Genomic DNA, 15,067 nt, shown 5'->3' with positions numbered 1-15,067 from the left:
CTGTTTTATCAGAGACTAGGATTGCAACCCCTGCTTTTTTTTTTTTTTTTTTTTTTGCTTTCCATTTGCTTGGTAAATATTCCTCCATCCCTTTGTTTTCAGCCTATGTGTGTCTTTGCATGTGACATGGGTCTCCTGAATACAGCACACTGATGGGTCTTGACTCTTTATCCAATTTGCCAGTCTGTGTCTTTTAATTGCAGCATTTAGCCCATTTATATTTAAGGTTAATATTGTTATGTGTGAATTTGATCCTGTCATTATGATGCTAGCTGGTTATATTGCCTCTTAGTTTATGCAGTTTCTTCATAGTGTCCATGGTCTTTACAATTTGGTATGTTTCTGCAGTGGCTGGTACTGGTTTTCCTTTCCATATTTAGTGCTTCCTTCAGGAGCTCTTGTAAGGCAGGCCTGGTGGTGACAAAATCAGCATTTTCTAGTCTGCAAAGGATTTTATTTCTCCTTCACTTCTGAAGCTTAGTTTGGCTGGATATGAAATTCTGGATTAAAAAATTCTTTTCTTTAAGAATGTTGAATATTGGCCCCCACTCTCTTCTGGCTTGTAGGCTTGTAGGGTTTCTGCTGAGAGATCCACTCTTAGCCTGATGGGCTTCCCTTTGTGGGTAATCCGACCTTTCTCTCTCACTGCCCTTAACATTTTTTCCTGCATTTCAACCTTGGTGAATATGACAATTACGGGTCTTGGGGTTGCTGTTCTCAAGGGGTATCTTTGTGGTGTTTGAATGTTGGCTTGTCTTGCTAGGTTAGGGAAGTTCTCCTGGATAATATCCTGAGGAGTGTTTTCCAACTTGGTTCCATTCTCCCCATCACTTTCAGGTACACCAATCAAATGTAGCTTTGGTCTTTTCACATAGTCCCACATTTCTTGGAGCCTTGTTCATTCCTTTTCATTCTTTTTTCTCTAATCTTTTCTTCATGCTTTATTTCATTAAGTTGATCTTCAATCTCTGATATCCTTTTGTCTGCTTGATTGATTTGATTATTGAAGCTTGTGTATGCTTCACCAAGTTCTCGTACTGTGTTTTTCAGCTCTATCATTTATGTTCTTCCCTGAACTAGTTATTCTAGTTAACAATTCCTCCAACCTTTTTTCAAGGTTCTTAGCTTCTTTGCATTGAGTTAGATCATGCTCCTTTAGCCCGGAGGAGTTTGTTATAACCCACCTTCTGAAGCCTACTTCTGTCAATTCATCAAACTCATTCTCCATCCAGTTTTGTTCCCTTGCTGGCAAGGAGTTCTGCTCCCTTGGAGGAGAAGAGGCATTCTGGTTTTTGGAAATTTCAGCCTTTTTGTGCTGGATTTTCCTCATCCTTGTGGATTTATCTACTTTTGATCTTTGATGTTGGTGACCTTTGTATGGGGTTTTTGTGTGGACATCTTTTTGTTGATGTTGATGCTATTCCTGTTTGTTAGTTTTCCTTCTAACAGGCCCCTCTGCTGCTAGTCTGCTGGAATTTGCTGGAGGTCCACTCCAGACCCTGTTTGCCTGGGTATCACCAGAAGAGGCTGCAGAACAGCAAATACTGCTGCCTGTTCCTTCCTCTGGAAGCTCTGTCCCAGAGGGGCACCCACCAGATGCCAGCTGGAGCTCTCCTGTATGAAGTGTCCGTCGACCCTTGCTGGGAGGTGTCTCCCAGTCAGGAATCTCGGGGGTCAGGGACCTGCTTGAGGAGGTAGTCTGTCCCTTTGCAGAGCTTGAGTGCTGTGCTGGGAGATCCACTGCTCTCTTCAGAGCAAACAGGCAAGAACGTTTAAGTCTGCTGAAGCTGCACCCACAGCTCTGTCCCAGGGAGCTGGGAGTTTTATCTATAAGCCCCTGACCGGGGCTGCTGACTTTGTTTCCCAGATGCCCTGCCCAGAGAGGGAGAATCTAGAGAGGTAATCTGGCTACCGGGGCTCTGCTGAGCTGTGGTGGGCTCCACCCAGTTCAAACTTCTCAGAGGCTTTGTTTACATTGTGAGAGGAAAACTGCCTACTCAAGCCTCAGTAATGGTGGATGCCTCTCCCCCGACCAAGCTGGAGCATCGCAGGTTGACTTCAGACAGCTGTGCTGGCGGTGAGAATTTCGAACCAGTGGATTTTACCTTGCTGTGCTCCATGGGGATGCCATCTGCTGAACTAGATCACTTGGCTCCCTGGCTTCAGCCCCTTTCCAGGGGAGTGAATGGTTCTGTCTCACTGGAATTTCAGGTGCCACTGGGGTGTGAGAAAAAACTCCTGCAGCTAACTGGGTGTCTGCCCAAACAGCCGCCCAGTTTTTTACTTGAAACCCAGGGCCCTGGTGGTGTAGGCACCTGAGGGAATCTCCTGGTCTGCGGGTTGTGAAGACTGAGGGAAATGCATAGTATCTGGGCTGGATAGCACAGTCCCTCATGGCACAGTCCCTCAGGGTTTCCCTTGGCTAGGGGAGGGAGTCGACCCCTTGCACTTCCTGGGTGAGGCGACACCCTACTCTGCTTTGGCTCGCCCTCTGTGGGCTGCACCCACTGTCTAACCAGTCCCAATGAGATGAGCCAGGTACCTCAGTTGGAAATGCAGAAATCCACCTTATGCCTTGATCTCTCTGGGAGCTGCAGACGGGAGCTGTTCCTATTTGCCATCTTGCCAGCCACCTAGTATTTCTAATCATTCACTTAGCAAGATTCTCAGGTTTAAGTAAAAGTATAACTGAGTTACTAAGGAACAATACATCAAAAGTCATATATTCATTTTTCCCTCTTTCTAAGAGTTTTTTGTTTTTTAAAAAAATTAAATTTAAAAATTTAAAAACTCCTTGGAATAAACATTTTTAATCTTCCCATTACCACTTTATTCCTTGGCACACAGAAGGGTACTAGTCTCTGCTGGAGAGAAAAGTGGATACTGGGCCAGGGTGACAATATCAGCCTGTCCCTGCTCCAGGTCTCGCATTAATGCATCAAGGGCAAGATACGGTTTCTTACTTGAATACTGTAGGTTGTGGTTATAGACCACTGGAGTGGTGGTAAGGGGACTAGGTTAGGTGAAGTCATTGGGCTATCATCCTTGCTCTGGTTCTGTAGCTGTGCATTTTGGATTGCTATTTAGCTTCTCTAAGCTCCAGTTTCCTCCTCTGTTATATAGAAATAATGTCTGCCCAATCTTTTTTATAGGGTTATTTGTAGGATCCAATGGAATGAGATATGTGAATGCATTTTTTGAACGTTATGGAATGCCACACATTTGGACAAGATTATTATTGAGGTGTGCAATCTGTCTACTTGACAAGTGAAATCACGTAGGAATTGCAGTAACAACAAACCAACTGAATTTTGGTCTCAGTACCAATGCCTACTGGGGCACTGCACTAGAGCAAGTTTTCCTAACACCTCATGGAACAGTGACAGTGAGGGTTCTCCTAGGTTTTTATGTGAGACTGCCTGAAGACCAATTACAGGCTCTGGAATAATAGATGCTACTAAGTTTATTTTATTATTATTTTTTATTTTGCTTTAAGTTCTGGGATATGTGTGCAGAATGTGCAGAATTTGTTACATACGTAAATATGTGCCATGGTGGTTTGCTGCACCTGTCAATCCATCACCTAGGTATTAAGGCTCACATGCATTGGCTATTTGTCTGTTTGTCCTGATGCACTCTCTCCCTTCCCCTGCCCCCTATCCCAGGCCCCAGTGTGTGTGGTTCCCCTCCCTGAGTCCATGTGTTATCTCTGTTTGGCTCCCAATTATGAGTGAGAACATGCAGTGTTAGGTTTTCTGTTCCTGGCTACCATGTTTAAGAAAGTCATTGTCAGAGATGTGAAAATCAGAAAAATAATCTGGTATTTTAGGAAAAGCACTTAAAATAAATTGTATTAATGATACCACATTTTAATGATTAATAAAATACTTAAGATAAGGCCATCCTGTATTAATACTCAACCACTTATACATGATTATTTCTAAATATTATACAATGCAAAAAAATTCACATTTTTAAAGAAGTATCTACTTTATCAGGTTACTATTTGCAAATACTCTCAAGAAGCAGATGAATACAACTCTCAATGCAAGTGAATATGCACAGAAATGGGCAGCAGGATGGTCATTTGCCTGTCTGTCCTGCTCGGGAGTAAAAGAGAAGGCTAGGGACATGGCTGTAGGTTTGGATTAGAAGGAAAATGGGACCTATTCTGACTTCCTGATCCTGTGATTTTTTTTTTTTGAGATCCACACACACACACAAACTATGCACAAGTTTGCTTCCATGTTGTATAGCAAGAGTTTAAATATTTCTGAGTTAATAATGCCAAATTGTGCTCCGATTATATCAGCATATTTACATGATCCTTGAACACCACATACAGATTCCTATACTACACATTTGAGCAAAATCACCTCCTGACTTCACAATGAAAGGAGACCTATTGTATTAAGAAGTGGTTTCTAGTAAACCCCAAAGAGATACCTTACTAAATTACTAAATTTAAAGGCAAAATAGTATTCACTAAACTGATTTTTCTGTCTTCTTTTCCTTATTTGGCGTAATCATTAACCAAGTTCTAGTAAATGGAAGTGTTCTCACAATTTAAGTGTTTTTAGGGGGAAACACACAATTTATAAATACTGTCAAGTGAAGAACAGATTCCTGAATACTGAAAGACCAATGCATATCTTTGTATGTAAAAAAAAAAAATTCATCATAAAATCAAAGACTCAAACACCATCTTTGATTCAGAAGTTGTCCCTCTACTGTGGCTTCTGCTGTAGAGTCATTGTTAAAAAGACTTCTTCATGAAAGATTCTCAGACAGCAAAATGCTTTAAGACAATGTCTAACAAGCATTTTTATTGTCTCAATTTGAACACAAGCTGACACCTGAAAATCAGAGAGGATAAAGAAGTTCAATCTTTAAAAAAGAGAGGTAAGTTATTCCAAAATGCTACCAGTCAATAATTAAAAATTCAGTTTGGGGGCAAGAAGTTCTGAAATAACTCAGAGAATTTGCTCAAGATTTTACTTTTGGACCAGTCTTCTTTGGGAGAGAGTATGTGAATAGGTAATGAAAGCCTTATATGAGAGAGTCAATGGAGAGCCGTATCAAGGAGCACCTGAAGATATATGGATCAATACAGGGAAAAGAAATCCAAGTAGCCCAGTGCCTGGCACTCACTGGGCACTCAATTAATGCATGGTGAATTAAAAAATGAATTAATGAAAGAACCATTTGCTACATATAACATTGTTACTTTAAGAAAAAAGACTTTGAAACAGAAGAAAACATACACGTAAGAACACACACAAACTATAAAATATATGATATCCTAAAGGAGACGTAAATATTAAACTGTTTGCTTTGCTGACTGACGCTATTAATACCTAAAAGCAGTATGAGAGATCACAAAGAATAAGTACTCATTCATACTTGGAGTGGGCTGCTCATCTTATGGTCTAACTTGCATTTTATGACATGTCCATGTTGCTTAATATCCAAGTGTTCTACAGAAGAGCAAAATAAGTTATAAATAAATTATTAAAGAAAAAAGTAACTCTATCCATGCTAAGGCCTGAGGGAGTTGGGGGAGGAGTCAATTTCTTTTTGTTTATATTTAAAAAGAGAAACTCATTGGAAAACTGTAATATCCAAAGATTTTGTGGTTTCCAAAAAGTGAAGGTGAATGGTGAGAAGTTTTCTTAGTTTAGCTACTGAACTCTAAAAAAATATAATCTCAAAAGTTAATTTCTTAAGCAATTTGGGCACCTGAATTTGGTAAGAACTCTTTTTTTTCCAGACATTCTGTTCTGTCTAACCCAAGGGAAAAATAACCAATTTTGAGAATCTGTATATAAATAAGGAAAAGGAAAATACAGCATGTCGCAAAGAAATGGGAGGGATTTCTGATACTCGATTCATGATGCTAAACACATCAAGTAGATGATTCAAAGGCAGAAATATATAACTGTTCTCATTAGGATTGTTTATGAACTATAAATAAGGAGTAGACTTATGGCCAATGCATTAGAAAAAAACAAGTACAAAGGCACTTCAGAAAACACCTAACTCCAACCTCCCATTTTAGTGTCATTTCTAAAACGGTTTCAGCCTTCCTACCTTTCTTCCTTCCTTCCCTCCAACGGGGTCTCACTCTGTCACCTGGGCGGAAGAGCAGTGGCACAATCACAGCTCACTGCAGCCCCAACCACCTGGGCTCAAACGATCCTACTGCCTCAGCCTCCCAAGTAGCTAGGACCATAAGTGCCTGTCACCAAGCTTGGATAATTTTTTTGGCTTTTGTAGAGATGGGGTCTTGCTATGTTGCCCAGACTGGTAATGATCTCCTAGGCTCAAGTGATCCTCCCACCTCAGCCTCCCAGAGTGCTGGGATTACAGGCATGAGCCACCACACCACATCTCTTTTTTCTTTTTTATATATTCCTCTAATAGAGTGCTCTGTAGGCAGTGGGCATTCAATATTTGCTTAAATTAATGGAAAGTTCTTCTAACTACCACGTAGAGTATCTAAATTTACGTCATTGGTTCTAGAACTGCTCTCTGAAGCAACACAAATTATACCTATGACAGTTCGTCAAATCTTTGAAGCTCTTCCTCAAAATAAGGATGTCAAAAATACATCACACATGCCGACGCTCTAATCTCCCAGCCACAGTATGCATTAGCAATCTGAATGTTATTTCTTACTAATCCTTCACAGTTTCAGAATTCTTCTCAACTCAACATTCAAAAACCACTTGCCATTCCAGCCAAAGTTTTCTTGTCCCTAAGTCATCCATTCCAAGTCCCCTCAACCATTGCTCACATGCAATGCTTTCAAATTCTCTAGCATCCTGGTCACAGTGATTTGGATGTACACTAATTTATCGATGATGTACCTAAAGCAACTTATTTCATTTCCTTGAACTGATGATAACATTCTAGATACAGTCTATTTAAAAAGTGAAGAATTATTAGCTTCTGCATTTCAGTATTATATTTCTAGTGGTGCAGCCCAAAATTTCAGTAGCTATGATAACAGCCTCTTGTCACACCACTGGCTTATACTGAATTTGCAGTTAATTTAAAACATTCAGGTTTCCTTTTTACAATCTGCTGGTAAGTCATCCCCTAAAACTGTGCCCCCAACTCTCTATTCTCTTCTAAATTGATTTTTTTGGACTTAATCATCGTATTTTACATTTAAGTAAATGTAAATGATCTAAATTCTATCATTCAACAGAATGTCTGCAATATCTGCTGGCTTTATGTTTCATATGATAAGCATATCGTCTGTGCCTTCAGACACATTATCAGCCAACATGTCGGTGCTGGATGTATTTTCCCAATGTTGCATAAGAGAGAATACCTTCGAGAGTTTGGCCTAGGAATGTGGCCTGGGACTCTGCCAAGCATCTCTCTCCAGCAAAATGACTGCAAATTTCTCGACCTTCAGATTCTACATGATGTAAAAGAAGTTTGTCTGTGTTTAAAAACACATTCAAGAAATAAGTGAACATGTGAAAAGACAGAAAAACTTGTTTTAATTTGGGCATAGTTTCAGTTTTCAAAGGCACATGAAGGCAGAAAGAAAGAATCAGAAAATGGAACTACTGATGATAGCAACTCCAAAACCAAGACTGATTAGACTAAATCCCATGTGGCAAAAATTTTATTTAGTAAGTTTCCTTCTCTCTCTCTCTCCCTCTAGATATATGTGCATACACACATGCACCTTTATTGTAGTAATTTTTTTTTCTGAAAAAGAAAGTTTTCTACACCTGATTGCTTCCACGAATGATACAAAGTACAAACAATATGACTTTCTTTGGTTATCATGCAATTTTTTCTCTGCTTACAAGAAATTGGCACAAATCTAAGATATACTATATTCTACTCCCTGAAGCACAGTAGCTGGCATCTCCACTGGCATTTAAAAATTTGAAGACATTTAAAAGAAAATCCACAAGTTTATAGTTGCTGTCTAAATCAACTTTAACATTTCATATATTCACAATTTCATGAGTAAATCAAATTACACATAAGAAATTGTAGAACTAAGCCAACTAAATGACTTTTATAATAGGTACTGGGGAAAAATATTATTAAACCTTTTCCTCCAATTTTTGCCTTTCTTCCAGCAAGACAAATAAGCCATTTTCTATGAAGTTTCTGTCTACATCACTAGTGATAATCTGAAGCAGCCATTAATCAATCTATTAGTGCATTCAGCAACATTTATCAAAGTGCCTCCCCTGCTACCAGAACTGTTTTGGATGCTGTTGTGGGCGCATGCAAAAATGAACTAAATACTGATTCTGTCATCTATATTTCCTAAGTCAATTTGTAATTATTGGTTCCTAGTTCCATAACTTTTTTTTTTTTTTTTTTTTTTTGGTGCTGGCTCAGATGTATATCTTCATCTATTCTAAGGTTAAGGCAACCCTTATAATTCTCTTCCTTTTTCTTGTTTGTTTTTTTTGTTGTTGTTGTTGTTGTTGTTTGTTTGGTGTTTGAAATCCTGCTTATATATGACTTTATTTTATTCTCACATCTTCTGAAATCATTAAAGTTAAAAGTAGATCATAAATCAAAAACATTCTTAAAGGTCTCTCTACTCAAATTATTTGGTGTTATTGTATCTCAGAAAGTGTAATGAATTGCCTGTAGCAAACAAATAACATCAGAACCTCTATACTCAATGCTTCGGTACATATCCCTGAAAATAATAAATGTTAAAAAGGAGGCTAGCCGTTGATTCCTGGCATGCTATTCTACATTTGGCTACATTACAACATTAAAAGGATTCAGTGCATATATCAAATTGTGGATCTGCTTGTTTTAAAATTTCATCTGTAATTCCACATGCACCCCCCACCCCCATACACACTCACCAGATCTGAATATGGTAACAAGGAAATCCTAGTAACTGTAGCGTTGGAAAAATGGTTCATATGGAAATAAGCCATTTGGCTGGTAAAGCTGGTGATTTTGTTCTCTAGGTGGCACTATTACTTCAATTTTTGGTGAGTTGCTTAAATTACTTGGAACTGCCCGTTTATTTTCTTCGAATTCCCATTTTATAAATTTTAATTTTATACAAGCTAGTTGTAATTAAACCACAGGTTGCCTTCTAGGTTTTATTTCAATAAGCCAATCTGAAGTTCAGTGATTTTTTTATCATATAATTTTATGTTTCCTTACTGTATTGTCTTAGATTTAAGAAATCCTCTCTTGCCTGACCTCCTGTCTCCAAAAATGCAGAGGCATGTCAAACACACAGAGGGTCGTCATAAAGTTTCCATCAGACCAAAGGAACCAAGATGAAAGCATGTTTAAGAGCTACTAGGTTCTGGGAGATTTCAAAGTCAGGACATTACTATCATGACAACCAATGAAAAGTTCTTTCAAGTGAACCTTTGGGGAAAACTATATAACATTCGTTACTCTCCAGGCTCTCTGGAAATAAACTTTTACTTTATTATGGCTGTCACTAAAGCTTGTAAATTTACTTTGCTTCCCTCCAATCGTTCTCCTGTCCCACACCCAGCCCCCTAACTCACCTAATGCAACCCATCCTCAAACATCAATCTATAAATGAGACATCAGGGCAATGAGCCACTTCTTAGCATCTAGTATTTTTGGTAAGATTTGTCTCATCAAGAGGATAAGTGCCCCAGAGCTTGTACTTGAAATTAAGCTCTCACTTAATTTAAATGAAAGCTTCCACACTTACTGACCAGATACTCAAATTTTTCTACAGAAAAGAGAATACCTTCCTGTTCCGCTTAAAGAACACACACATTTACCACTCCCCCACCTCCCCTGCGAAAGGTTTTCAATGTCAGTACATTCGTGAGCTCCATTTTGCATCTGCCATCAGTAATGATTCCATATAGTCAATAATTGGGTCCATGACCTTTCTAAGTCTTTATAGTGTAAATATTCTGGAAATCCAGTGATGCATTTCAGTATAAAATTATTTAAGATTAAATAATTCTATGCCTTAAGTAGAAGTTTAAGAGGACTTTTAGAACACACATGACTAAGCCTACAAATACCAAAGCCACTCTATGTTTCCTAGGTTTAAATCACACATGCAAATAACATACGGATTTCATTTGCCAGCATCATTTATTGCTTAACATTACCCCATACTAAACAGAGTAAATGGATGCAGAGTGTAACCAGTGTTTGCTCATTCACTTTTGAAGCTCATCTGTGCATGTTATTCATCCTAATAAAGAAAATTTATCACAACACAACTTGATGCGATTCTCGTTCAAATGATTTCTTCTTCCATTGAACAGCAGCCAGCACTTAAAACCTAGAATTCCACAGAATTCTCTCCTCGATTCCTCTTTTAAAATGCAATTCACAGCTTGAGATCGTAGAGCTTGCCAGTGGCTGAATGGCTGCACTAGATGGCTAAGAGTCCTTCAATTAAGCAGCAATTTTGCAATTATTGGAAACTGAGTGCTCTATAACAATTGTTTGAAAACAAGTTGAGACAAGTTAGCAATTACCCTATAAAAGGGACATGTTCACTTTTGTTGGATAGGCGAGCCCCCTCACACAAATTGAACTCTTCCACGCAGGGAGATACAAGTTGAAAATCAATGTTTTAATCACTAAAATCAAATCCGTATTATGGGCACCTGAAATGGGAGTGCCTTTCTTCTCAAAAGATATTCAGAGTTTAGCTATCATCCACTCTGTATGCTGTCTATTTTTATTCAGGAAGTCTGAAATTGTTCGTCTCTACTCTGGGATTAATTTCCTACATCTCAAAATGTTAATAAACTACTTGAACATGACCTTTCCATTCTGTACCTCTTCAATTTTCTTAAGATTAAGTCTACGATTGAGACCCAAAGCTGCTGGCTGTGTTATATTTCACAGTTCACAGTTCTCTCTTTCTCTCCCTCTACACACACACACACACACACACACACACACACACACAGAGAGAGAGAGAGAGAGAGAGAGAGAGAGAGAGGAGAGCGCCCCAGGTTTTAGAAGATGAATATAAAAAGAATGTAAACAAGTTCTCTGCTATACGATCAGGTGGGCGTGCCCAGCTCACTGTGTGTGCTGAACTACAAACCAGTGCTATTCATATGAGAAAGAAATGATATCAATCACCTACATTTTGACTATTGAAAAGCTGGGACTCTTAAAGATACCAGGAAAAAGGGAATAGCTTACATTCTCACGGTGCCCCCTTTAAACAGGAAATCCAAGGACTTTGAGCCAGGATTTTAGAAATTTGCATTTTTTTTTTTTAACAAGATTTTCCCCTCCTGGTGAGTCAAAATGAACAAGAAATATCCCAGGACCTCCCTTCCCTCCTTGGCCATTAATGAGATTAAGGCAATTAACTCGCATAGTATAAATGAATCATTTGAGGTGATGACTGCATTTTAGGCAAATGACGACTTTCTTGGTTCCCTTGATTTACAAGTAAAAGTTACACACATTGAAAAGACACTCTGAAACAGATTTCCTAAATGCTTCATTTTCTGGATACACCAATGTTGACCTACTATACATCTTAAATGGCTTTAAAATATCACCTTAAAATACACGAAACTTCCAGCTACTAACTCCGCTCTGAATGGGCTATGAAAGGCTCCAAAGGTATGTGAAAAATTACTGTTATTTTGCTTTAAAAAATGTGATGTCTAAGTGTGTCTGCAATGTTCTAATGCTTCAAAACATGTACGTAAGCCTTGTTTATCTGGAAATCATTTCTTTCTGCTTATATCATTTATAAATAGAAAATGTTCTGTAATAACTTAAAATAGTTCCACATACATAATGCTTTTCGTGTCATAATACTTACTACTGGTCTATATTTACCAACATTTATCACATTTTACAAAATGAAGTAGAAGAAAAAAAAGACAACGACTTTATGGCGCTGGAATTCCAGTAATGGTGACCAACATGTTTTAAATTCCAGTAAAGGTTATGGTTACATTTCAACAAGTGTCTCTTTCCTTTCTCTTACCTCTCCTGCTCACCCAGAGGTAAATTTACCAAAAAACAAAAATAAAAAAATAAAAAGTCTCAAGCAAGGCATTTGCAAAAATCAGAAAACACGAACAGGTGTTTAGTGATGGTTTTTAAAAGGTGCTGTTCCCAGGGTCAAAACTTTGTGGTGTAATTTCAACATGCTATGTTACCTATTATGTGTAATGTCTTGAATCGCTACATGTCATAACATCAGAAATCTCCAACCTAAAAATCATGTTGCATGAGGTAAGCATTGAAGGCACACACGTTCAGACAAATTAAATCTGTAATTATGGCTCAATAAATTAAAACGTAAAGACATATCAAATTGTAAGACCGAAATGGCTTTTGACCTTACAACAAACTCATATAAAAATAGATTTTTCGATAATAATAAAGGGGAGAGAGAGATTTTTCAGGATATTGAGCCAGTAGGGAGGGGTCTCATTTAATAGCATATCGCCTTTTATATGCAGTTAGAAAATCAACGTTCCCAATTGCATACTACTTTGCTTTAAAAGATAACTGTACTAGGAGGATTAATAAACACTCAGAAATATGCTTTTCTTCGCTTCTGGCCAAGAACATTCCTGCGTGCTTGTTGGAAAATGTTCTTTGGTTGCTACTGACATTGAGGAGTAAGTGCAAGATACCTAGAGGGCCCTAAAATAAGATCCAAGAAGCCCTAACACACCACCAATCGAGGCTTATCAGAGCTCCCCCAGCGCGAGGAAAACTTGCATAGAAGCCAAACAAGAACAAGGAGTCAAAATCCACCGACGACGAGTCGCATGCCCTACTGAGCTGGAGTCAGCAGCACCATTCAACAAGTCCCTCCTACCAGCTCTCTAAGGGATCCCGCAAAACCTTCCCTTACCACTTCCCCACCCCCAGCCTCCCGCCCCCAGTAGCTGCTCTTGGCAGCATGGCCGGCAGAGGGCACCCTCTACCTTCCCTAGCTTCCTTCTCCGGGTCCCCTCCTCCTCCTTGCCTCCCCTCCACCTCGGTCCCTCATCCCTGCTCCACCCCCAACACAAAAACACTGCATCCTCCAGTTCACCCTCGCAGCCCCAAGGCTTCTTCCTTAGGGCTGCCCCTAGTCTGTAATCTCCCCTTCTTCTTGCCCGTCGGGCACAGAGCCCCCAATCCTCAGCTATTTCTTTCCAGGCGCAACTCACTCTCACCCATTCTTCCCGGCTCTGCATCCCCAGAGACTAACCCGAGTAAGGAATCCCCCACCTATATCCCACCTAGTCCCCGAAAGTCAAAACTCTAACTTCCTTGGAGGGCGCTTCAGAAGAGGGGCGCAGGCTGGGTAGAGATGTGGGTTCGGCCCGCCCGGGAGTCTCGCAGACCCTTTCAGTTCCCAGCGGTAGTAATTCCGCCTCCCAAGTTTTCTAAGCTACATTGGCTTCGGACTTGTAAATCCACTTCAGTCTCAACTCCTGGGGAGCAGGTAGCCGTGTGCAGTCCCGGGGACGACGCGGACTCAAGGCGCAAGCTTCCCTCCCACTCCCCCCGCAGGTCGGCGCGGGGACCACCCAACCCCTGGAAGGATTCCTAGCCTAGCCTCAGCACCCTTCCCTCAGTCAGGGCCCCCGACAGCTCTGGCCCCCTAAGTCTCTCTCGACTCCTCCTGGGGTGGGGGAGGACTGCGAGGGATCCCCGGGTCGCCGTCTTGGCTCCCATCACGCAGCTCTGGGTCTCCTCCAGGCCTTCTGTCCTCTACTTCGTGCCTTCCCCGGGTCCCTTTTTCCCTGGTAGTGCCGGCTGACCTTCTGGGTTGTGGGATGGGGGAGAAAACTCCCCAGGAGCAACTCCAAATCCTCCCTTCTACCGGCGGGGAGGAAAGAAGGAGACTGGCCTCGTCCCACAACTTTGGGGGGTCCCCCAGTCAACTTTCTCCTGCGGACCGGCAGCTCCCGTACCAAGCCCCATGCCCGGCGCTTGCCTACCTCGGGGTCCACACAAAGCTCACGGGTCCCCGGCGGCGGAGTCACATCGTGGTTCCGATTCTGGCTCCAGCGCCCAGCCCGGGTCCTCGTCGCGGTGCTGCTCCCCGCCGGCCCCACAGCAGCGGTGGCAGCTGCATTCAAGTGTCTCATTAAAGCCCCCCGAGCAGGAGATGGGAGGCGCACCGGGCCGGTTCCTCCGTCCGGCCCGGGAGCCCGAGGCGCTACGGGGTGCGCGGGACAGCGAGCCGGCGGGTGCGCCCGGGCGCGGCGGCGGCAGCGGCTGGGACCCGGAGCTCCAGGCTGCGCCTTGCGCCCGGGTCAGACATTATTTAGCTCTTCGGTTGAGCTTCCATTGGTCAAACGGCGCCACCCCCCCGCCCCCCTCCCCCCGCTCGCCCGCGCTACCGATACCCGTTCGGGGCGGCTGCTTAAAGGGAACGCCGCGCCTTTTTCTCGCCCGGGGGACCGAGGGGCGCCTGGGACTCCCCGCTCCCCCAGGGCCTGTCCTCACGTCCTCCCCCAGGTCCCCGCGACATCATCCTGCGAGTCCTGCGCCCTCCCGGGGCGCCTTGGGCAGGACGCCCGCAGCTTCGAGGGGTGTTCCAGCCCCAGCCCCAGCCCCGGGGAACCCCGCGTCCCGCGCCCTCTGCAGAAACCCCGGCTGTGCGCGCTGGGGCGTGAGGGAGCGAGTGAGGATCGCACGCCCTGAGGTCTTGCTCCCCTAGCTTTCAACTCTCCCCTTCCTCCCCATCCCAGCACCTAAGTTCTCTGGGAATGGGCGTGCTTTTCCCGGGCCACAGACACACCTTCCCGCACCTTCCCGCACTACGGAGCTTGCGAACGCGAGCACACAATGAAATCGCACAGAGCATGGGGGCTATTGGTTTACTCCGCTGCCTTAAACACGCCGGCTTAAACAGAGTTCGCGCACTGACCTCTCTAGAGTTTGCCTAATAGGAATTCAATCAAGATAATAACAGCATTTTTTATTGATGAACGCCCCCAGATAACGTTACACCAAGTTACTTGTTCCAGCCAGGAAGCCCAGGCAATGACAGACCTCGCTAAAGCCACACGCTTTCTAGCAGACCAAACAGAAAAACGGAAAGAGAAAGAAAGAAAAC

At 42.1% G+C, this 15,067-nt stretch overlaps 1 protein-coding gene across 7 annotated transcripts in view; it reads right to left on the bottom strand.

Annotated features, from left to right (window-relative positions):
- The window catches only part of LOC105463281 (brain derived neurotrophic factor), a 67,866-nt gene that overhangs the window by 31,534 nt on the left and 21,265 nt on the right, over positions 1-15,067 (bottom strand). Inside the window, exon 1 of one of the 7 annotated variants that reach the window (XM_011710310.3) lies at positions 13,944-14,298. The exons of the other annotated variants lie outside the window; for them this stretch is intronic. Coding sequence (XP_011708612.1) covers positions 13,944-14,093 — 150 coding nt within the window. The 5' untranslated portion in view covers positions 14,094-14,298. Of the gene's footprint in view, positions 1-13,943; positions 14,299-15,067 lie in introns of those variants that run through there. 7 annotated transcript variants of the gene reach the window in all.

This window comes from Macaca nemestrina, chromosome 12 (assembly GCF_043159975.1).
Source record: "Macaca nemestrina isolate mMacNem1 chromosome 12, mMacNem.hap1, whole genome shotgun sequence".
Classification (NCBI taxonomy): domain Eukaryota; kingdom Metazoa; phylum Chordata; class Mammalia; order Primates; family Cercopithecidae; genus Macaca; species Macaca nemestrina.
The sequence above is the reverse complement of the archived record's forward strand: the minus strand, read 5'-3'. Positions and strand labels throughout refer to the sequence as shown.